The sequence below is a fragment of the Choloepus didactylus genome, chromosome 3 (genome assembly GCF_015220235.1).
Source record: "Choloepus didactylus isolate mChoDid1 chromosome 3, mChoDid1.pri, whole genome shotgun sequence".
Lineage (NCBI taxonomy): Eukaryota > Metazoa > Chordata > Mammalia > Pilosa > Megalonychidae > Choloepus > Choloepus didactylus.
The window spans coordinates 92218885-92244408 of record NC_051309.1 but is presented as its reverse complement, the minus strand read 5'-3'; the positions used below and the strand labels follow the sequence as shown (position 1 = coordinate 92244408).

The window sequence follows — 25524 nt, the reverse complement described above, 5'->3', positions numbered from 1 at the left end:
TGGAAGGTGGCAGGCTGACGGAGTGTCCAGGAGTAACTGCAAGATCAAAAGCCTCCTGCAGCTGCAGAGAATCCGGACAGAATTATCAGAAAATAGCAAGGCAGAAAGGCCCCACTGCAGCCTGTGCGAATTATCAGAAACCAGCAACCGGGTGAGAGACCCACTAGGGAGGAGGGAGAGGAGAGGAATGGAAAAGTGCTGAGATAAGCAACGGCCCATATAAAGGGTAGCCTCCAGCACCCAAGAATGCGCCTCTCCTCTTGCAGGAGCACCCGTATGCCCCTCTTGCATATATACTCAATAAACTTTATACCCACTTGCTGGATCTGTGCATGCCCTTGAATTCTTTCTCACGGTGTGGCCAAGAACCTGGGAACTTGACGCCGGCAACACTAACAACTCTAGCTAACCAACCCCCACTACACTATTCCCTTTCCCTATTTTATTTTTTCTTCATAGTACTTAATCATTATCCCAAATTATCTTTTGTTCTCATTCATTCATTCATGTAATTAGTTAAAATATGTTTAGTATTTCTCTTTGAGTGTTTCATAAGGTCAGAAATTTTTTAGGCCTTTCACCACATTATCCCTAGTGCTCAGAACAGTGTCTAGTATACAACAGGCATTTGACAATTCTGCTACTCATTCAACAAACATCCAACATATGTCCATAAGCTTGTAGGCAATGACTAATCTACTTTTGCAATTGACTTAACACTGAAGATATCCCTGAGTCCCTGCAGCCAGGCACAGGGAATAAAGAAAAAAATGCTAGCTAGGGTCTATAGTTATATCTATACAAGGTGCCTCTAGGTCCTGAATTTTGTTAACACAAAGGCCAGATGATATTCTTCACTTGCCGGAATATTCTCTTTGGGTATATGCACCTAACTAGAAATGTGATTCCATTTGCTAGAAGGTCCTAAGAGCTTCCAGACGTAACCTCCATTTCCTGAACTCTACAGGAGTTTCCGTCATTTAAATAGCAGATGCCGGAGAACTAATTCTATCCTTCTGAGGTGACTGCAAGAAACTGCCTTGACTTGCCAGTTCTTCAGGAGAAGCAGCAAAATCCTTGTGCTTGCAGCATATGCTTTCTAAATAAAAAGGGGGGAGACCAAATGATTTTAGAGAGGTGATCTCACAGATAATTTAATCTCCCATTTCAGCCTTGCTCTACACTGATTCAGAGCTCTCCAGTAAGCTGTAAATTAAATTTCCTCTCCTGTCTCATGTCCTACTGCTTCCTAATTATCTGTTTCAGTGAGTAAGCCTTTTTTGTGTCCTGGGGCTCAGACACATTGTGGGATAATGTAACTGGCTCAATATGCCCAGGGTCTAGCCACATTAGAAAGGTGACTGTGTTGATGGTAACACAGAGATAGTGATTCCTTATCTGGTTAGAAAGAAAATGACTTTCTCTGGGCACTACAGCAGGTTTCTTCCCAGGAGAAGCAAGTAGAGGAAAATTCTTGCTTGATGTGCCTCAGTGGAAAATAATTTAAAATCATTTTCAAAAAACAAAAGTGTCCCTTTTCCTGTGGCATTCACTGTCTATTATTCTAAGTACATAAATGGCATTCATTTAATCAATGAATCAAAGCTACAAATATTTACTGATTGCCTTCTAGGGACAAGGTCTTGTATTAGGTAATGAGGTTTGTACAATTATTCCTTGTTATCTCAATACACAATACAAATCTCCCCAGGAACACATGGTTAAAAGTCTGTTTTTCCTTTCTTCCTTACTTTCCACAATGCATATTCTTTGAGTCTGTATAATTTGCTGAATGCTAGGGTACAAAGACAAAAAAAAAAAAAAAGATAAATCCTGCCCTCAGGAAGCTTACATTTCAGAGACAGGAGAAGTTTACAGACTACTGGGGAGGTCAGCACTAGGTTATTAGATTCCATGCACCACAGGAGCATGGGATCAAGAATGGAAATAACAAAAGACGACTTTCTAAAGGAGATCACACCAGGAGGTGAGAGGATTAACATTCTTCAAGAAGAGATAGGGTGCATTTGGTTCACTTCGAGTTGTTATATCAAACTGGATTGTAGAGTTAAAGGCAAAACCTAATAGACAAAATATACAGCTTGGAATATAGGGAAAAGTCATGCTTAGGAGTTTGGTTTCTATCCTGACAGCAATGGGTAGGCATTAAGGGACTTTAAATAGCAAATATTTTATTTTTAGAATGCCAAGTAGGGAAAGAATTCAGGAGCAAGTGGTCTAAAAAGACCACTTAAGAGGCTGTTTCTATCTCCATGTAAGACATGGTGATGGTCTGTGTGATAGGTTGAATTACTACCCCAGGAGAAAAAAAACATATTTTTAATCATAATCCCATTCCTGTGGGAACCCTAGTAAATAGGTTCTTTTGAAGATACTGTTTTTAGTTAAGGTGTGGCACAACTGAATGAGGTTGGTTCTTAATCCAGTTTATTGGAGCCCTTTATAAGAAGAATAAATTCAGAAATAGAGTGAGAAAGCCAAGGGGAGAAACTGGAAGCCAGAGTCAATGGAACCCAGAAAAGAAAGGAGAGGACATCACTACATGATGGGAAAGCCAAGGAACCCAAGGAATTCTGGCCAGCCAGAAGGCTAACAACCATGGAAAGAAGCAAGCCTTCCAGCCTCCAAAACCATCAGACAATATAGTCCTGTTGTCAGGCCAACTCATTATGTGGTATTTGTCATAGCAGCAAGGAAACTAAGACAGTCTGAAATTAGGCAGTAGTGGCAGGTAGGAGAAGTCCTCAAGAGGTATTTAAGAATTTCCATAGGTAAAAAGATGTGGGAAAGGCAAACTTTTCTCCAAAATCTCTATAAAAGCATTACAGAAAAAATATATTGAGCATTAGAATTGGACAGATCTAGTATTTAGCAACACTTCATTATGTAAAAGACATTTTTTATAAGTTGCCTCCATTTTACAGATGAAGAAATTGAAGCATACAACTTGCAAGAGTGATAGCAGAATTTGAACTCCTGTCCACCTGATTACCAAGTTCATATTCATTCTACTAGATTGCCTGTTTCTTTGAGGGAAGCATAAATTTTGGACACTGACTTACCTCAGACACTTAAAATTGAAGAGATTATTAGGAATATAATTTGCCACTCTTTTAAATGATTCCTAGGTTTCCTAGGCATCGGCATGTTCAAATTTGAGGTCCAACACACAAACAATAGTATTTGCATGGCTTCTAGGGAACTACATGTTCATCCACACTGCAAAGCACAAATCCTTCATTAAGTTCCTCTTGATAACTGAATTATTTCTAACCCTGAAAGACATTCACATGTTATGCTAGGATAGCCAGGAGAGACCAGAACAAAAGTGGAACTGGCAGATGCCCTAATTCAGTTAAATCAAATATTGAGCTTTGAGTTACATGGAGTTGGAAGGATAAATCGGGTTCAATGAACCTAAATAGGCAAGAGGTGAAACTCATATGAGACAATGAAAGTAGAAACACTGAAAACATAGCCTAAACAAGAGATAATGCTGTAATTTGCCTTGAACCTACAGTAGGAAAATTCCTTCTCTAGCATAGTTTGCACTCACTATGGGTAGGATGTCCACATACTTTATTGTCTAAACGTTAACTGCTGGAGAGTAAACAGGGGTGCTATTGTTAATTAAAATTGCATAGCTCACACAACCAGGAGTTATATAGGCAAACCTGAATATAAATTACCATACCTACAAGGTAGACATTAACATTCACACTGAGAAGATGACAGAATCAAGAATAAGGTTACAGGTCTTAGAGTAAGTAGCTCCAAATATGAGGCAAAACAAGAAAAGTCAAGAATTTGTACACAATTTGGGAAAAAAAAAGCCACTCAATACATAAGGCAAGATCAATTGGACCATATGAGATGTTATATTAACTATTTTAACTTCATAGTTTGTTTTATAACAAAAATGATGTAGAATGATGAAAATGACAAAGGTTCTTCATTATCAGAGAGTCACAGATAACAGGCATATGGTGTTTAGTTTGCCATATAAAATCATGTATTCACATAAGCATCTTGGCTACAAAATGTAAAGATATTGGTAATAGATGGGTGCCCCCAGGCTATTATGATTATTTAAAAATAAACACAGGCTTTATTTCTTCAGTGTATTAACCATCAATTTGTTGATATTAATAAACAACAAATTGGATCAAATCCTAATCCACTCTCCTTCCCCACTCCTGAATTTCATGAAGTGAGAACATCTTTCTTTATATGGTGTTTGGTTTGAAGCTGTACGTACACCAAAAAAACATGTTTTTAAATGTAATCCACTCCTGTGGGTGTGAAACCATTTTAAGTAGGACCTTTCAATGAGTTTACCTCAGTTAAGGTGTGGCCCAGTCCAATCAGGATGGACCTTAATCCTGTTACTGGAGTCCTTCATAAGCGGTATGAAGTTCAGATGCGGAAAAGAGAAAGCCACAGGAAGCAAGAAGCTGAACATCAACCCAAAAGAGAAGGGAGAAACCAAGAGACCACCATGTGCCTTGCCATGTGACAATCTAAGGAGCAAGAGTCACCAGCAGCCAATCCCAGAAGCCATGGTTGTGGGGGAGAAAGCATCACTCTGATGATGCCTTGATTTGGACTTGCTTTTAGCCTTAAAATTGTAAGCAAATAAATTCCCATAATGGTTAAGCAAAACCATTGCGTGGTATTTGCTTGAGCAGCCTAGGGAACTGAACCATATGGCAAGTTTCCTTACTAGGCTAGACAGAGGGGAGGAGGGGCACAGCATGAGGAGCATTCTCTGGTACAGACAGGTAATATCAGCCAAAATAATTAGGTTTGCAACCTAATTAGGTTCTGTCAGCAACTAGCTGTATGACCTTGGTCAAAGCACCTCACTTCACTGGAGCATACATAGTTTTCTCCTGTATAAAATGAGGGGATTTGGTAAGATTACCTTCAAATTTCTTTCAGATGTGAAATTTTCTATTCGCTGAGATAATTGTCTCCCATGTGTTTTAAATTCACTTAAAATTTATTTACCTATGAGGACTGGGAGGATATCTGTTGTATCATAAAGACATTAAAACAGGCAGTTATTGACAAAACAACTGCAATAGTAGCAAAAATAATGATTTTTAAGACTCCCAATAATACAAATACATGCAGTAGGAAAACATTTCACAATTTTAGTGCATAATAGAAGGCCAATTAGAATTTTCTTAAGGGAAAAAGTATCATATATAAAATCCCAAACCAAAAAAAGCTTAATATTTAAATATTAAGCTTATTTGGGGCTCTCAGAGCACACTGAGGATAAGCCTTCCTGAGTTTATTCAAAAGAAAGAAGATTTCTCTCAGAAGCATAAAGTTGCTTTCCTACACTATTATTTTTCACAATGAGAGAGCGAATCTACATTTACAAGCCAGAATGTTGGAAATGAATAGAGGAGGGCCTCCTTGGTCTGTAGTCTTGGACAAGTGCTAAACACACAAAGGTGTTCAGAAAATAAGAAAAACAAATTGTCCATAGGTCCTATGCTATTGGATCTCAAGCCTCAATGCAAATATAAGGAAGCTGGACTTTTCCCTCATATTATTTTTTTCATCAAAATGAAAAATTTTATCTCTAAAAATTATTATTTTTATTATTTTATTACTTATTATCATATTTTGATATATTTTCAATACTGAAGTAACAAAAAAAATCCAAACAACAAAGAAATATATAGTATAAAATCTAAAGTTTCTATCCCTTCAACCCTCACCAATAGCATTCTCAAGAATTAACCACAGTCAGCTGTTTGCTGTATGTCCATCCAGATCTGTGTATCAATTCATCTACTACCTATTTATCTACTGTCTACTTATTTATCATTTACTATCTATCATCTGTCTATATCTATCTATATATATTTATATTTGTAGACATACATGCATACATATGTAGAGCCACAAAATTGCTATTGAAAAAGAAAACATGTTTTGGGGACAGTTATTAAATTGCTTGATCTTTAAAGGTAAGCAAACAAACAAATAGTAAATGAGTCTTCTTTTTCCATCATGAGATCTTTTTCTTCCATCCTTAGACCCTTGGACTTAATCTCTACAATTTATAGGTGGATAAAAGAAATACGTATGATGATATCATACTGGCAGTCAAGATGCTTAGCAAAATGCGTACTTAGTAAATACTGACTAATGTGAATGAATGAATGAAACACACCAATGACCATAATCTCATTAAAGTAAGAGAAGTTGCCAGGAAAGATCCACATAGGAACAGACTTCCCTAGTACCCATTCCTCTTTTACTTATTTATTTATTTTTAATTAAATCAAGTGTAAAAGAATTGCTTCTTTGAATGTCTTTTAATAATTGATTTTGGGTAAGAATATGCCTGATTCAAATTTGAATACTAAATTTTTCATCATCACTATATGACCATTAAGCAATTATTAAGTCTGACTTGAATTGATCACCCTCCTTCAGCATAAATGGGGCTCTGATGCATCCCCATCATTTTAATCAATGGCTTCTTGTGTATATCATTCCCAGTACCTTTGTTGAATTTACAATGTCTGAGATTATGAGATGCCAAGGAACGCTACCTACATCTTTTCCAGACAAAAGCATTACCATAAGCCAGCCTTTATCCAGCACTTCTTGAACTGGTTAGATAATTACTTGCAGTTTTAGCCTATCCAGGGAATAATTTTATACTTATTAGACTCTTTAGTCAATGTATTATTTATGTTATCATTCTTGAAATTACATTTTTATAATCCTTTTGTCTCACAATGAATTTTAAATCTGATTTTTCTTCACATCATTCAATGAAACTATCATCATCTACGTCGGTAATGTCTTCCTATGAGAGAATATATATTTCCATCAAAGGGAAGGTGGCATTGGAATTTTTTGGTGGAATGTTAGAATGCTTCTATTTTTAAGACTCAATTTGTTTTGACAAGTAGATGACACTTAATGATATGAAAAATAGATAAGCTCACCAAGAGGGTGGGAGAAGTTAGAAAAGATGAACAAGGTCTGAGATCCATTCATTTGTGTGGGGGCAGTGCAATTTATAAACATATAAATGTAATCTGTTTGCACAGGAATGAATGTTTCAACTGCACTAACTGTAGAAAGGTGGAAGGGCTATAATAGAGATGTGAGCCATTATTTTGTTGTTGTTTTCTGGTAACTCCTTATTTTGGCATAATTTTTAACTTACAGGAAAGTTTCAAGAATAGTACAAATAAATCCCATATACCCTTTATCCCAATTTGCACATTATTTATATTTTATCCCCAATGCTTTATTATTTACCTCCATCAATCTCTCTATATATTTATATATGTATATTATTATTTTTCTGAACCATTTAAGAGTAAGTTAGAAACATTGTACACCTTTACCCCTACACAGAGTTTACTTCTTAAGAACAAGGATATGTTCTTATGTAACATCAGTACACTTATCAAATTAAGGAAACTTAAATTAATACAACATTATAATCTAATCCACAATCCTATTCAAGTTTTGTCAGTTGTTCCACTAATGTCTTTTACAGCCATTACTTCTGCAGGATCCAATCCATAGTCACGCATTGCATTTAGTTGTCATTTTAATGTAGTCACTTTTAATTACCTTTGTCTTTCTTGATATTGGCATCCTATAGAATGCAGGCCAGTTATTTTATAGAGTGTCTCTCAGTTTGGATTTGTCTAATATTTCCTCATGATTGGATTAAGGTTATCATTTTTAACAGAAATGCCAGAGAAGTGACAGTGTGTCCTTCTCATTGCAGTGTATCAAGAGGTATATGAAGTCAATTTGTAATATCGATGAAGTTAATTTTGATGCATTTTATTATCAAATACTTACCCAGTAGTTTTGGCAGCCATTGATGCTTTTCTATCTCCATCATTCCCTCTATATTTATTAGTTGGCATTCTATTGTAATAAAGAGCTTTACTTTTCCTTCCTTCCTTCCTTTCTTCCTTCCATTAGTGCAAACTTACAGATTTTTATTTTATTCAATTGGTTGTAACCAATTATTATTTCATTAATTTCATTACATACTTTGATATTCAAATTAACACATATGGCCAGTGGGAGACCCCTCTGGCTGGCTTTTGTGTCCTTTTGATATGCTCTTACCATTCTTTGAGCATTTCCTTAATTCTGGTTTATCGTATGTTTTCCCGACCCCAGACTGGAATGAGTCTTCTCACTAAGGACCTTGATTTATTTTACTGAATAATGGAATTAGAAACAAAAAATACTGAACACTTGTTTCATTTCTTCTAGGCCATCCCACCAGACAGAGCTCAGGAAAAAAAAAACTGTGTAAGCATATATACACATAGCATATATTTTATTTATTTAAATATATCAATTTTTAACTATATTCTTCAATTTTTGACAATATGATTGGATTATCAGGCTAAGATATGGGAAATTAGCACTTACATTTACTCCCATTCTCTTCTCTCACCTTCTCCTAAAATTTTGTTATATAAAAATATTACCAAAATAATAAGAATCGTGTTGTATCTGCTTTCTATTCTACAACCCTATTTTTCCCAGTTATTTAATATCAGTTCCATAGTTAAATTAATTCAATGTTTACTACAAAATTTTATCACAGATTCCTATCTTTGAATTTTTAATTTTGATTCATTTAGAAATGAAATTAATGTCATGAAGTTCACATTTGAGTAACTTGTCTCAAACTTTCATGGGTATCTTAGAATTGAGAACACTTGCTTAGTACAACTTAGTTGGATACATTTTCCTTGGGTGATACTTTGTTATCATCAGAACTTCCCCATTTGTCTTCTTGCACTTGATATTGTTATGAAAAAATCTGAGGCAAGCCAGTTTGTTTTGTTTTGTTTTGTTTCCCTTTCTATGTAACTTGCCTTTATCATCTGGATGCTAGCTGAATTTTTCCTTCCCCTTCATGCTGCAGTACCAAGATATGTCCATATATCCTATGTTTTATGTCAATTTGATATACCCATTCAATCTGCAGATTCAAGTATTCCCCTTCTTCATTTTTTTTTTCTTTTTTAATCTCTTTAAGTACTCTTCCTAGTGCATTTACTGGATTTTCTACTTCAGTGATACCAGTTATTTTCTTCTTGTCTCTTATCTTTTCTGTAATTATAGAAAGATAATTCTATAATTCTCTGTATTCTCCCTCTACTTTCTATGTGATTATTTCAAGTCGTCTTTCCTTCATGCTAGTGATCTCATCTTCAGTTATGTCTTCTATCCTTCTTGATTCTAATTTATTTGTTAGATAAACAGTGGCTCTTTTAAAGTTTTCAATTTGCCTCCTGAACTCAGAAGCATTTTCTTCTGTTGTTCAATCTCTCTGTCTTTGAGCTCATGTCTACTGAATTCATGGTTTCCTTATGCTCTTATATAATACACAGCACTGTGTACTCACAGAGGACTTTAGATTTTCCATCTGTATTTATCATGCCATTTTCCATTTGTTTTCATCTTTCTTTCTTTTTATTATTTTATTTAAATTATTTTATTATTTTATTGTTATTACCTCACTATAGCATGTTTACAAGTCGTCATGCCAATTCATTTCGTTTTGCTTATGGTTAACATGGAAGTCCATCTAAACCATTTATTTTCTCTGAGACTGTGAGGATGAATCTCTTTGACACCCTTCTCACCTTGTTTATCCCTGTTTATCTTTCTTTCAGAGCAAATATGATTCTTCAGGAGTGCGTACATTTCTTTGGCTGTTTACTCAGACTGTCTCAAGATTTTCAAGTTTATTCTTTTCCTCAACAGCTACTTCCAAGGACCAAATTATAAACAAAAGTTAATAATGTAAGCATTATAGCATTACATACACAAACATGTGCGTATTCTGTAGTTCACATATCAGAAGATCATTTGCCAGGCAAAAGCAAGGATAACAGAGTTTAATTCTGACCATGAATGTCATAGTTTGTTTCATTCTGGAGTCATATTGTTAATATCAGCCAGAAAAGGTTTACCACTGCTCTGACTAAAATATGCTATGGAAAATTTTTAGAACTTTATTGTAAATAATATATACAGAACAAATAATTTCCAATTTTAACCACTTTCGAGTATACAATGAAATAGTGTTAATTATGTTAACAATATTGTGCTACCATCACCAATACCCATACCCCAACTTTTTCATCCCCTCAAACAGAAACTCTGCTCCCATTAAACAATACATCCCTACTCCCCTCCCCATTCCCCACACCCAGGCCCTGAGGAACCTATAATCTACTATCTGTCTCTATGAAATTTGCCCTTTACCCTCATAAAGGGATATCCCAAGAGAAATCCTGCAGGGATTTTTAGCCAGTACTATAACTCAGGCAAATTATGGATATCAGGAGTAGAGTCCCAGCCCCTCTACTCCTGAAAACCATTAATCTGCACATTCTTTGAAACTGAACATTCTGGCAGGGGACTGGGGAAGGGGACAAGGATTCTTTGGGGATCTCTGTGCTGGACAAATTGGCCTGTTGCCCACTGCCTATTTTCCTCATTTCTGCAGTATTTGGGTCCAACCTTCCTTATCAGTGTATGATTTTTTTTCTTTATTTAAAGAAAAACTATTGATGAATATACAAGTTCTCCTTCTCATTAGCCTTTGTTCATAACTGAGGTGTACAGAAATTTTATATTTCTATGTAAAAATGATACCTCTCTACCAGGACATTTTCACTTTCTTATAATATATTCAGTATTATGAAACACACCCAATTTCACCATGGATTTATACAAAGGATTAGGACCAAAGTTCAAGTGCTCCAATGTAAAATCAAACTCTGAGGTAAAGAAAACATGCACGTGCACACACAAACACTGATTACACGGGTACCTAATGACCATTTCTGCAATAAAATCAAAATAGACTCTGACTGTAAAAACTTTTAAAGGTATCTTCAGTTTTGTACCTTATATTCAACTGAAATGTCTGTGGAAGTCCTGGATTTGTTTTTTTTTTTTTTCAATAGCAGTTTTATTCACACACCATACCATCCTTCCTAAGTGTGCAATTGATGGCTCTTGGTATAATCACATAGTTATGCATTCACCACTACAGTTAATAGGAGAACATTCTCATTTCTTCTGAAGAAAAAAATCCCATACCCCTTATATTATCCTATTATTGATATTTAGCTTTGGTATAGTGTCTTTGTTATAAGTAAAGCAAAAATATTACAATGGTACTGTTAACTCTAGACCTTAGTTTACATTAATTATATTTTTCCCATATAACACCCTATTATTAACACCTTAATAGCGATGTACATTTGTTCTAGTTCATGTAAGAACTTTCTTCTATTTATGCAATTAATCACCATCATTGTCCACTCTAGGTTTCACTAAGTTATAAAGTCCCAGTTTTTATCCTCTAGCTTTCCTTCTGGTGACATACATGACTCTAGCCTTCCTCTTTCAACCATACTCAACTCAGCTTTGTTAATTATACTTACACTATTGTGCTACCTTCACACAGTATTGTGCCAGACATTTCCTAACCTTTACATCAACCTATTGAACATTCTGTACTCCTTAAGCATTGATTACCCAATTTCGGTCCTCTTTCTATCTCCTGATAAACTTTGCTTTTGATTTAATCTCAGAGTTTGCTCACTATAGTTAGTTCATATTAGTGAGACCATACAATATTTGTCCTTTTGTTTCTCGCTTATTTCACTCAACATAATGTCCTCAAGGTTCATTCACTTTGTTGCATGCCCCACAGCTTCATTCCTTTCTTCAGCCGCACAATATTCCATCATATGTACACACCACAGGACATTTTCTGTCTTTTTAAATAACTGCCCTTTTGTGATAGTTTGTATGCCAAAGAACAGGTGTCGTTTTTCTTCTTCCTCCCTTCCAGCTACTTAGGTTGGTTTTTTGTGTTGTCGTTGTTCTTGTGATGCCCTCTGTCAGTCTTCAGTGTTTTTGGCATATGCAGACAAATCTTCTCCCTCTTCCACAGGAATGCAGTAATCTAGTGTCAGTGTGCATGTGTGTGAGTGTGTGTGTGATGGTCAAATAACACATAACAAACTGTGCATGCTGAAAGAGACATACCTCTATGGAAATAGAGCCAGTTGGAGACAGCACAACCTGGAGAAATGTTTATGTCAATTAAAAACAAAGCCTTTATAAGCAAACTCACTGTTTAAAACTATTTGTTAAACACAAACATTGTTATTATGTTTGCCTTTGAGAAGCAGAGAAAAGCACCTGGGCCCAGTGTAGTTTGCTTTTCTTAAGTTAGAGCTAATGAAAGACTTTAGTGGTTTCTTCTTTAGTGGAAAGCACTTAACACTGATGGCGAATTCTGTATTTACTCTTATTTATGTCTTCATTCCAGGATATTTTTCTTTTGGTTTTCACAAACTATGCTTCTTTGTTCACTATTCTTGATCACGAAGGAACAAGTACACATTCTGCCAATGGACATGTTGCCATATATGGCCGTGTTCCCAGACTTTAACATGCATATGAGTCACCAAGAAATCTTGTTAAAGATGTAGACTCCGATTCTGACCCTGGGATGAGGATGGAAACCTGAGAATTTGAATTTCTAACTAGTTCCCGGGTGATTCTGCTGGTCTGAAGGCTACACTATGAGTGGCAAGGATATGGACACTAGTGATCTCAAAAGGATGGCTCAATTTTAAGGACATAGAATACTGCTTTAGAAGAGGAACAAAAAGTTCTTCCAGTGGATTAAATTGCATTGCAGACCTTTGGCAAGTACAACCAATTCCAAAATCTTCTTCTATTATCTTTATTATCTTCTCCTCCTCTATCTTTTCTTGCTTTATCCACTCACTTCTCTAATTCCTAGCCCCCTTCTCACTACTATATCCCCTTGTTCTATACATAAAAAGACGGTTGAATCACAATTTTCAGGATTACTAAGTGGGGACATTATTTTGAAGACTTTTTCCCCAGGCCTTTAAGTATTTTGATTTTTCATTACCATTATTGATGTTATTTTAGGCTGGAAACAGATTGTGAAAAACAAGAAATCTTACTTAATGCTAAAGTGCAGCAGATTGACATCTTCTTTACTGTTTGCACTCAATAATTCTTAAGAGTAGAAATAAAACAAATCTATACTGCCACTCCCTCCCCAAAAACAACATATTATTGAGCATAAATTTATTTCTGATCTACTCTCAGCTTTTCATTACCACGAGACTAAGTTCTATGTGAGGTTTCGTGTTTTAAAAGAGAGTGGCCATCACGGATAAAAGAAATGTACTACTTTACAACGAAAAAGCTGACCTCTGTCTTTGTAACCAAGAATTAGAGTTTATTTTCAGTTTTCATTATGAGCAATCATAACCATTCTTACTAACTTTTCCCCAACACTTGCCACAATTATTTTGTAATGCCTGAACATAACAGGTATGCTGTTATTTCTGAAACAGCAAGTATGTAGTAAATTGTTTTTACTTCACTTAACATAGCAGAAGCTATTTAAGCTCTTTACTTAAACTACTTTTGTACTTGGAGACCTAAGGGAATATGAAAAATATTTTCACCTTTAAGAATTTTTCCATCCCTCCGAAAAAAAATATTTTGATACACTTACTTTAGTAAATCTTTCAAGCCATTTTTTTCCAATGCCTATTTGCTAAACATTAAATATTCAATCAGAAGCCACAGATAGCACTTATAGGCTCTAAACTTAGTCTCCAAATCAATCAAAACAAAAATTTTATGATACCACACATGAGCATATTCTAACATTACACTACACAATCCCATTCACATGACATAAATGGAATTATTCTCAATTCAGACTCACCAAATTCAGTGAAAATGAATTGTTTAAAGCAATAGTGAACTTTCTTCAGACTCTCCTTTTCTAGAATGGCTTACAGTATTCAAATTAAGTGTTGATTTTCATTTAAATTTCTGGTATTAAAATTTAAGGTCTGATTCCCATGTTAAGCCATTCATTTCAAAAGCTAAACAGATGTTCCATTTCTACTGTATGGAAGCAAATCAAGACAAACCCTCTCAAAGGCAGTCAGATGTTTGGGCCAAAAAAGCAAAAATCTCTAGGTCTTTGTGCCTAACATGCACCTTTCACAAGGTAACAAATAAATATACCTGGTTTGTTTAAACATACACACACACAGAAGTAGCATACATTTTCTGAATTGGAAAACTCTAATGAGGAGTTGTATAGTGGGAGAGCCTTGAGAATAATAACAGGGGCAAGAGAAATCACTTATGCCATGCAAATGTTGCTAATATAAAATGTCCCCATCCTTGTGAGCATTCAGAAAGTATTTTCTCACAGAAATAGGTTTTTTGCTCATAGAAATAGAACAAGAGTAAGCCAGTGTCCTTGGTTTCTCCTCTCTGTTAGCTGCTGAAAAAAAAAATTACTCTGGGGGATGGGAGAAAAGGGGAGCTCCTGTTTCTGTAAACAGCTCGACACTAACAAAATCTCGATCTTGATTCTCAATCAATATCAAGTTCTGGTGGTTAAAAGAGCTTCAGCAAACAGGTGTTTCATCTAGTTAATGATATCAATAAAGGTTATCTCCACAAAGAATGAAAAGGTCACTAATCAAATTGCAGTGACTCCATCACATTATTATTGCTTGGGAAAGCATTTCATTGATTGCTTAAGTATTCTTGTATAGAATTTCCTCCTTCTTAAGGTATTGATAATAGAAGAGAAGAACAAGAATCAAATGTTGCCTCATAAGAAACCTCACTTCACAGAAGCTAGAAAAGCAGATCTCTTTGGAAAGGGGCTTTATGGTAATAAATTTAAAATAAACTATGAGAAGGTAAAATTAAAGAAAAATAGAGGAATTTGGCTTAGAGATTCCTTGGCGGGGAAAAGAAACTATCAATAAATTCTTCAAGAAATCCTCAGTGTTGTAAGGAAACTCCTTGGTATTCAGCACAACATGGGATACTGAATTCCAGAATTTTTAACAAAATTTCCAAATCTATTTCCTCAGAGATCCTAAAATTAAGAGAGGAAGATAGAGAATTAACATTTTTTTAAAAAATAGTGTCATATGCACTCTGATACAGAAAATATAGAGTGCTGAATTTTGGATTTTGCATACATTTCAATGTAAATATTAATTCTGTTCTTTGCCGCTCTTTCATTTTGTAAAAGCCATTGATGTGGAAGACTCTAGCTTTATTATGCCTGGTAAGAAAGCATAAGCTTCCTGATTGCAGAGATGAATGAAAATTTAAAAACTGTCATCCCACTAGTAATAATATTTCAGGAGGGTAAAAGAGAAACATCTAACACACATTCTCCCTTCAAAAGAAAAAGATAAATGAAAAAACAAATAAATGAATAAGAAATTCTGGACTCCTTCCTCTACTAATAGAAGGTTCTGGCTCCTCTGTGTTTCTCCTGGTTGGGGGTTAAATTCTGAGCCACTCACCAAGGCCTCTTCCTTAATTCATTACATCCCTTGCCTCTTCATTGGTAGGTGTTCGTTGTCTATGGGGCCCAGTTGTCCTGGTTGCAGTGGGGTGGATCTAATGGCTTTTGTATAGGTTGCCAAACTAATAGGTTTTATCACCTGCAAAATACCAGAAACAGCTGTTTATGTATGTGCCCCAGGCATCCTAGTTAATCATTCTTGCAAATAATTTTAAATGGGAAACAATTCTGGTGTGCTGCACTGAGTTTTTTGCCTAATATAAGAAAATAATTATGACCTGCTCACCATAGCAGAATGTCAGCATTTTATCACAAATGACTGCTATGTTGGCATGCTTATTCAGAGCGAAAAAGTGCACCAAATCATTCTACTTGGAATATTAATTATATATATTAATATTATATATTAATATATATTAGTATGTATCATTATACATTAATATATATTATTACATATATTTGAATATATATTCAAAATACTGGTAGGATGTTTGGAAGATACAAATAGATATATATATATTTTAGACATAAATAGGCAAATCCATAGCCCAAAAGAAGATTTAAGTTATTATGTCACTAAACTAAAAATGTACTTTTTAAAAAGTCATAGATCCTCTAAGTCTTACACTATGTCATATTGTTTTCCTGTTTTTACAAAAAACAATCTGAGCTTGTTTATGCTCGCAGTTATGATAATTAAACTGAGAGTATAGATTGAATCTCTTCATTTTAAGCATGCACAATTTCTTCAGAAGTGTAATAGGAAATTGCTCCCCTCTTTTGTTGGACTTGTTTGCTGCTGGAGCAGCTTCTGGATATATAGAAGGCAGGAGAGCCTAGACGTTAAAGTGTGGACTTTGGAATCAGACATACCTGGTCAGAATCCCAGCTCATTCACTTATGGGCTGCACAACCCATAGGCAACTTTTCTTTTTAACCTTTTGGTTCCCTCATTTCCTAATTGGTAAAATCTATGTATCTCAGGGATTTTTTTTTTAAAGATACATATTCAGAGAAAATATGTAAACTGCTTAGCACAACCACCTTGTAAAGAAACATAGCTTACCATCATTTTAAAAAATGTCAATTTGTTAGATATTATTATGATATGTTGATTTACGTTAATTAGATTTAGTATAGAGAATGTTGAGAAAATTAGAAGGCTAGCAGCAGGGCATTATATTTTCTCTCCCCCAGATCTTCTTTTTTGGACATTTTCTTTTCTTCTCATAGTTAAAAGCATCATATGATTTTCTGGACATGAGACAAATGCTCAAATATGGAATCAAACATCCATGCATAAATGTAATTTCATTCTATAGTTTTTGTTTATTTAAAAAAAGGTAAAATCACATTTCTTAATGGCACTTATTGTCTGTACTCTAGAATTTGGACAATAGTTTGAGCAAATCTCCTTTTCTTCAATAGTGTCCTCTATTCACCAGTGATTATATGACACATTCAAATAGAAAACTGAGCTAAAGCAGAATACTGAAAGATGTGGACACTGATCAGATGTATTTGTAATCGCTAGAGATGCAATTTTGCCCTGGTCACTGGCCAGCTGGCCCAGTTTTTGAAAAGACAATATAAAGGCTCTGAGACATAAACAGAACTTTGGGGAAGAAACAAAATAGCTTTGTTGATCAAAATATAGCGTTACTATGGACTCGGTCTTTCTTCTCTCTACAAATTTCCAGAAACCATTTGTTGGTTCACTGCAAGTTTTACTCTCCTCAGGAAAAGAATTTACACCATCAAGTAGGCTGAAACTTCTCCAGTGCTGAGGTGAAAAAACGTCATCTCTGCTGCCTGTTCCTTGAGGTGTCTGTTGCTTCTGAAACTCTCACCTTTACTACACCTCACAGAGCGAACACGTAACATGCATTTTAGGCATGCATTTTGAAACACCACACCTTTATCATACTGTATTCATTTTCAATTTGACCCGTGCATCAAGAGCACATTATTTTGTTTTCCTTTGAAGAAATCCTCCATCCATCTATTCAGGTTTCCAAATTTACTTTCCAACAGTTTTCCTTTTAACCCATTTACCTCAGTTGTATGTTTCCCCTTCTCTTGATGGCAGCTCCATGTTTCTGTTTGCTTGTTTCTTTTAATATATTTTAAATCTCAAATCTCCTAAGCAAACAAAGTCATTCCAAAACTATTTTCCTAGTTGCCATAACAAATCCTTGTTCTCAATATACCCTCTCACCTCAATCAGGACAATGAAGAGCACAAGTAAAGCAAATGAGCATCTGTTTTTCTCTAACAATTTCTACCTAATAGAGTCATTTTCCTTTCCTTCTATAAGTCCTCATTAGCTACCCAGCTTCTCTCAAGTCCATCTTCTTAGGTCTTCATGGACTAGTCTCTGCCAGCACTCCCCACCCCAGTCTAAGTTCATTTCTCATTCCTACCCCAACTGTGTCTTATGCTGTAGCCAAGGGCAAGTACCAAATAAACTATGTTCCTTTGTATGTGCTTTCCATTTCCTTGTCCTTCAAGAAAGACTGGGGTCAGACATTGTTGCCCCTGTAAAGCCCTCTTTACACTCCCCAGCAAGAGTTGATGAATGCCTACTATAAACTTCCATCGTCATTACCCCATCGTAGAGCAATCAACCATTGGGCTATAATTGTTTTCTTACCTGTCTATTTCTCCTACTAGACAATGAGTCCTGGAACCCAGGAGGGTGGTGTTTTTCATTTCTTGCATTCTTGGTCCTTGATATGGTACTTGGAACATAAAGACATTCAACAAATATTTGTTGAATAAACATTGTATTCTCTATGCTTGTTTCTTTCTTTAGTTGTGCTGAAAATTGAGATCCTAGAATAGATCCCCATGGGAATTCCCAAATAAAAAGTAATTCTTCATTGCTACCCTATAGATATCTGGGAAGATGTTACTTTTTTTGTTTGTTTGTTTGTTTTGTTTTACCTATAATAGTCCTTTTTATTTTCTCCCACCATTTCCTCAACCCTGTTCCCCCTCTCCAGAATCATTTAACCCAATTTAGTAGGGGATTTACTCTCTAGCATACACAATTATTTTACTGGTTTTCATAAGGCTATTCGTGATGTGATCATTTGCATTACTACCTGACTGTAATACAAAGATCTCTGGGCTAGAAGTCAGAAGCTTTGTGTTAGGAGGATTTGTCACAAACTTGTTCTATGACTTCAGATATCAGTGCCCTCGACTGTAAGATGGCACCAGGTGAGCTGTAAGGTCCCTTCCAGTACTTCGATTCTGTGGTCTCTCCAATCTTTGAGGCCAGGGCCATTTGATCTGCTTAGCTGCTGATACTGGGACAAGCTCTGTCTCCTCCTTCCTTGTCCTCCATCCCCAACCCCAGACTCTATCAGGGAAACGATAAATAACTCTGGGTTTAGCATTTGGGAAATCTTCCTGCTGATCTGGATCTGGCCATGTCCCAGTAAATAAGGTTCATGTCTTCCAAATGATTAAATTTCTACATGATCCCACTGTAGGGGACAGCATTTCTATACATAACACCAATCTAAATGTGAATGATTTTCCTAAGTGCCAGTCAATATTTTTCTTCCTAGAACTTTGCCATTTCCACTGCTTGGATTTCCCTTTTTCCTCTCACCAGCCCATTTTTGAATAGAAGTCCTGCATCTAAAACTTAGTTGACTTGTTTGACTGACAGCATTTAATTGCTACAGAATAGCCTTGGCAATTCTTTTTACCCTGCATCTGACCTAAAGCATTGCCTTTGCTTTTTCTGGATCCTCCCTTCCGGGATTCTCCCTTCAGCCAGTACCTCATATAGGCCAGCACTTGGTTTGGGTTGTTCCAACCTTCCTTTTTGGTTCACTCTCATCATTTTTCCCAGTGCTTTTATGCTGTAAGACAACAGTCCTCCCTCTCATCTCAGCAGGCATTCTCTCTCTCTCTCTCTCTCTCTCTCTCTCTCTCTCTCTCTCTCTCTCTCTCTCTCTCCCTCTCTCCCTCTCTCTTGTTGGCATCCCTGAATTTTCCAGCTTTCCCTTCCTTTCTGCTTTTCTAAGTACTTTCTCCCTTCACTCTCAGGCCCTGGTCTCCCAGACATTTATCCATTTACAGACTTTGCAATGATCACTAGTTAACCTACAGCTTAATTACAGTTCAATTGCACTGGCTTTAGTGAGAGGTTTCTCAGAGGCTCTGAAATCCATAAATGATTTCTGAAAACAGAAGACTTAGTACATAAGATGTGTGTTTCAAATAAGGGGAAAAAACTTATGAAAATATCATTCTGAAGCTAAGCACACAGAGTTTGTGTGTTAATACATGGTAGATATACAAGATCAGGGAGTATAAGCCTTTACTATCCCCATGAACACACTGTAACTTCTCAAGGCCTTCATTTCCTCATCCTTAAAATGATATTAGATGAGATTATCAATAATCCTTTTTTTAAGCTTTAAAACTATGATAATTAGTCTTTCCCTTTCTTGAAAAGTCTTATTTTCTTTTCTTGTCTGTGTCCCATGGGGTAAGATGAAACCTAGGTCAGAGAAATATTATTTGAAATTTTAGTTGCAAATTACATTCTCCTCTTTCTTACAATCATAATTACCATCTTCATTTTGGAAACAGGAAAAGAAAAATCTAGAGACAAAGAGACACTAATGATGCCATTCTGAAAATAACAATAAAACCCAAAGTACAGAATGCTGGGTTGCAAGTCTTAAATTTCTCCTGCTAACTGAGAGACATTGAGAATAGCAGTCTGTCTTTGAAGGAGATCCACAATGTATAAAGAATTATGCACTGTGCCTACTAATGTAAAATGAGATTGTAAACCCCTGTAAAAGACGATTAAATTAGTTCTGTCCTTTTATCATCAACAGCATGAGATAAAAGAAGCAATTAGCAGCATTGGTCTCATTTGTTTTCAGACAGAGAGAACTTTAATGAAAAAAGATAAATTTATGAAAAGCTTGATCATTAAAATAAGCAAGAGGACTTAAAATAATAGCTGACATTTCTGTCCAGCTTGAAGGAATAAACAAGCGAATTCACTCACATAAAAAAAGGACAATAAAGTTTTGCCTGCTCCCAGTGAGGTCTCTTTAATGGTGAGATAGAAATGTTTGCTGATGAGTTCTGGTGAGGGATGAGATTGGAAGAGGCGAGTATTCTCAGCTACTAAGAGATGTCAGCACATAGTGAGACTAAGGAGAAATCATCAGGAAGCTTGGTGAAATCTCTCTAGACATATCTTGGCTGCATTGATGGGATTTGGGTGCATATTTCTGTAACTTTGGTAAAACACGGAATAACAAGAGAATCAAATTAGGAGTTACTCCAACTTTCTCAAAGCTGTTTGTGATCTGAAGCACTATTTGGGGAGGTAATTGTGGCTTATGCAACACCACCAAAAATGAGAACTCATCCCTCCTATAGTAATCAAGCTAATGTTTTCCTCATTACCATATGTTCATTTTTCCTGTTGACGATACAATGCCTACAGAGGTCTCATTACTGTGGTGTTCCATATTTTTATTTTAAATTATTGATAAACTGTAGTAGGACTGATCCATAAATGAAAACAGGCAGAGGCAGCCAGCTAGGAAATATTTTTCCAAGAGCAATTTGAGCATAACATGTATGCATCTGTCAAAATTGGGAAGGAGGAAATGTACCCAGGACACAAATGGGCTGTTCAATTTGTGAACACTTGGGGCAAGTCAAGTCTCTACTGAATATAATTCGTTAAGAATCACTAATTTGATGGACCTTGAACTCTTCTAAGCTCTGTCCTTCATTCTGGAGTCTTACGTTGTTCCTGCATCTCAATATGATAGCAATTATAGTCCAAACAACATCATATGGCAATGATTTAATTGGCTTTGAGTCTTGCTCCAAAGGTAAGTGTCACGGACTTTTTGGTCCTATTCTCTGCTTTTCCTGTTTGGAAGCAGATTACTCAAGTAGCAGAAATAAAATATTTTGGTTGCCACATGGGAAACTTAATGCTGCAGTTAAAGGAAAACTCAACCAGAAAATTCTAAGTTTCTTAGACCTGGCATGTAAAATTCCATCATAGTAAAAAAAAAAAAAAAAAAAAAAACGGCATTTATATGGTTGAAAAAAAATCTATCAGCAAGGACTATAGATGCAAAATGTATATGATTTGCTCAGTCATAAAATATTTCTAAAACTTGGATATTTAAGACTACATAAAGCTCAGGTTAATAAGTTCATAGTGAGCACTGAATTCTATTTCAGCAGTATTACAACATACTAAAATAAGGCAATCTTGAACCATTTACATTTGACTTGATTTCAGTTATCCCAAGGTTTAAGTTTTGTTTCTTATTACTTGGAATTAAAATCAGATGTCTCCGTATTAAAATAATCTTGTGGTATTTAATTTTAAAAAAATGAATTGAATTAAACATGTTACATTTAATTCAGTGAATCTAAATTTTTCCACAAGAAATAAGGGAAAAGGTTTATTTTCATTTTACTAAATTCAGCCAAAACCCTGCAGCTATCTGTAACACTCTAGACCTCTCAGTTAACAAGACACATTTTCCTCTTGTCTTTACCTCTGCTTTGTCTCCATCTCTTAGTCAACTAGTGACCCTGAAAATAGCGTTGGATTGTCTTTGGCCACTTCCTAATGGATGCGTGGTTGCAACATACAGTTTTTGAAGGCAAAGCTCCTTCCTCATTCCAAGAATTGATAAACCACACTTAAATAGTCTGAAGTTAATATCCAACTTCTTCCCCCTTTTTAATACACTTTTTTTTATTAGAGAAGTTGTAGGCTTACAGGAAAATCATGTATAGAATACATAGTTTGCATTTACTACTCTATGTCTGTCACATTTATCCCCTTTCTGCTAGTCCCACTGCCATTGTCCCATGTTTCATAGACGCACTCCTTCAGGCCTGAACAATTTGACCCACCTCCTAACATGTGTTCGGCTCTATCTCTGCCGTAGCCTTGCAGACAGAGAAACTGTCCTCAAGTGCAATTCTGATCGGACACCTCTGTGCAGATACCAGCCACAGAATGCAGTCCAAACTCCTTAACACTGTGCATAAAGCTTTTTATAATCTGGTTTCAACCTCAAGACCAGTATTTCAGTCTTCAATCCCCCTTCACTAGCCAAGGTGGTACTGATCAATTATTCTGTTCTTTTTGACAGAATGTTATTCTCATAACTTTGCTTGTAAAAATCTTACCTACATATTTGAGAACTGGTTCAATTATCTCTCTCCATTAAGTACTCTTTGATTCTTCAGCAGAAAGTAATTTCCTCCTTCTTAAAGTTCTCCTAACATTTGGTTTATATCTCCCCTAATAAATTCTTCCTTCTAAAGCTATTAGTGAATAAGTCACATTTTACTCTTTGTGATTCCAAGGCAAGTGGTCCCCAGATGACACATTGAAAAAAAACTGATTGCAATTAATGTTTCCAGTATATTCAGGCTAGAAACAAAATTCTATAACGGTTTGTTATATTTATCCTCATTAAATATTTGATGTTAAAAGACGAGGATTAAAGTGCAAGTTTTTCTGTTAATTATGAGCTAGATTGTGTAGTTCTTGTCATCCTATGGGATAAAGTGAAAGGATTTTGGTAACAGTAAAAAATGATAAGAAAAATAATTTTTATATTCAAGCCTTACCAGCAAAATTGTAGCAACTTCTGCATGCTAGGCCTCTCTTTTCCTTGGTAAGGTATTAGGATGACTTACGTACCATTTTCCCTGACAGTCTTTAACGTTCTTCTCTTCTATAGACTATGGTCTCTACACTTGGTGCTGTGTAGCTCTTGGCAATTCAAATTGCTCTTCCCTTTGGTCTCCACTTTAACCTTGCCAGCATCAACAAAGTTGTTTCTCCTCCTGATGTCTGATAGAGTCATTTCCCTTGTTAACTTGCTCACTTTCTTCCCTCCAATGTGTCACATGCACTGAGGTGCTGGGCTCCCCTCTCACAGCAACATAAAACTGCAAAACAATAGGCTTACAACTCCTTATGGAAATTTTCTTAGGGGACAGTATGGGTCGAATTGGGTTCCCCCAAAAGATATGTTCAAGTCCTAACCTGCAGTCCCATGATACCTTATTTGGAAATAGGGCATTTGAAGATGTGATTAGTAAAGATAAGATTGAACTGGATTAATACAGACCCTAATTCAATCTTACCACCAGCCTTAAAATAAGAGGGACATTTGGATACAGAGACAAATAGACACAGGGGAGCACACCATGTGATGACACAGATTGAATGACATTGATGACAAGAGATTGAAATGCTGCGACTACAAGCCAAGGAATGCTGAGGATTGCTGGAAACCCACCAGAAGCTAGAGGAGGCAAGGAAGGATTCTATCCTACAGGTTTTAGGGGGTGCATGGCCCTGCTGATACTTTCATTTTGGACTTTCAGCTTCCAGAACTGTAAGACAATAAATTCCTCTTGTTTTAAGCTACCCGGTTTGTGGTACTTTGTTACAGCATCCCTAGGAAACTAAGAGAAGTTTTAGAAGACATATTAGAAGACATCGTGAGTGGTATTTCTTCTTGCAAACCCACAACTTGGATAGAGTTGGAGGACTTCAACTCTTTATCCCTGGAGGTGAATGCCTGTATCACCCCTGATCATCAGAAAGGCTTAGTGATTGTTCTTCATTTCTTAATACTGGACTTTATGCCCCCTCCCCTGACACCCATTCAGATGTGGCTTGATTCCTATGGTGGACCCACAGATCCCCATCCCTACCCCTGAAAACCCTCACTCACCTAGGTACGAGGGTGTCTTCAGGAAGTATCGTTGGTGAATATCTTGGAGTTGATGGGCTTCTTTCATTATAGCATTGAGGATATATATATATGTGTGTGTGTGTATATATATGTGTGTGTATATATATATGTGTATATATATGTGTATATATATGTGTGTGGGAATATATATATATAGTTTTCATAAAACAAAAAACACACCCACATGCATAGATCATCAGCACCACAGTATCTTTTTTAAAAAACAAATTTAGCAGTGAATGAAACTTTTAAAAAACTATTAAGTTTTTTTCAAAGCACATAAATACAATCCAACAAGTTTCTAAAGAATTAGTTCCATTGACCCCTTGCTGCCCTCTAGTGTGTCTCTGGTATATCCCTTTGGGTTCTAAACGGTGAATGTAGACCTGAGGGAAAGAGAGAATTCGTTTGGCCCAAAAGTGTAATAATTTAGTCATTCCTGGCTTGGAAAGGTCATATGGCTCTGGAGAAGAGCTGGATCCAGGAACCTTGAGACAATGAGGTACTCCTGTCATAAAAAAACAAAAACAAGTCCTTGGAGCACAGTTATGGTTAGGGCCCCAGTAATACGCTGAAGCGAACGTATTTCTTCCTCATTCCTGTATAACATGATACAGTTCAGCCACTAATGGCTTCCACTTATTTCAGTCTCATTTCAAATCCCATGTCAACAGGGGGCTTGGGAATTATACTGCAGTTTGGTATAGGGTCCTGGTGGGCAGCAAAATACACCGAACTGCAGGAGCTAAACTGCTTTGTCATAGGAAGCAAACAAATAAACAAAAAGTGGCAAAAGGTTTGGCACTGTCTTAGATGTGATTTATAAACACTTTTTTTCTCTAAAACTTTCTTGACTCAAAAGCAAATTACTGAAAAAAGAAAAGATACTAAAAGAAGAGCTAGTTCAGCATCTAGAAATCTTAATCAGGCTCTTTGTTTGAACCATCTCTTTTCTATTGAGAAACTCGAATTCTTTTAATTGTTGAAAATAAGGAACTAAGCCTCGAAGGCTCTCTCCTGATTAAGTATTAGTTACTAGTATGCTAAAATTATACGATTAAAAAAATTAAGATTGGCATTCCAACATTTTGAATTCAGGTATAAAATGTTAAAGGTTTAATATTCTAGAAGTTATGTATGGATAATAGCATGTAGTTCCTAAAAATGTATCTTTCTTGGTTAAATATATAGAACCTTATACCATTTACAGACTTGTGAGTAGTTTCTATGTTTATGGGGTTTTTAGCT

The 25524-nt window shown here is 35.9% G+C and overlaps 1 protein-coding gene across 10 annotated transcripts in view; it reads right to left on the bottom strand.

Moving 5' to 3' along the window:
* Window positions 1-25524, bottom strand: part of ARHGAP24 (Rho GTPase activating protein 24) — a 551069-nt gene that overhangs the window by 246955 nt on the left and 278590 nt on the right. For 4 of the 10 annotated variants that reach the window (XM_037830169.1, XM_037830171.1, XM_037830172.1 and 1 more), the window contains one exon: window positions 24256-24784. The exons of 5 other annotated variants lie outside the window; for them this stretch is intronic. In XM_037830169.1, coding sequence (XP_037686097.1) covers window positions 24256-24322 — 67 coding nt within the window. In that variant the 5' untranslated portion in view covers window positions 24323-24784. Of the gene's footprint in view, window positions 1-15473; window positions 15615-18128; window positions 18217-24255; window positions 24785-25524 lie in introns of those variants that run through there. One more of the 10 variants, XM_037830174.1, reaches the window with a different exon arrangement.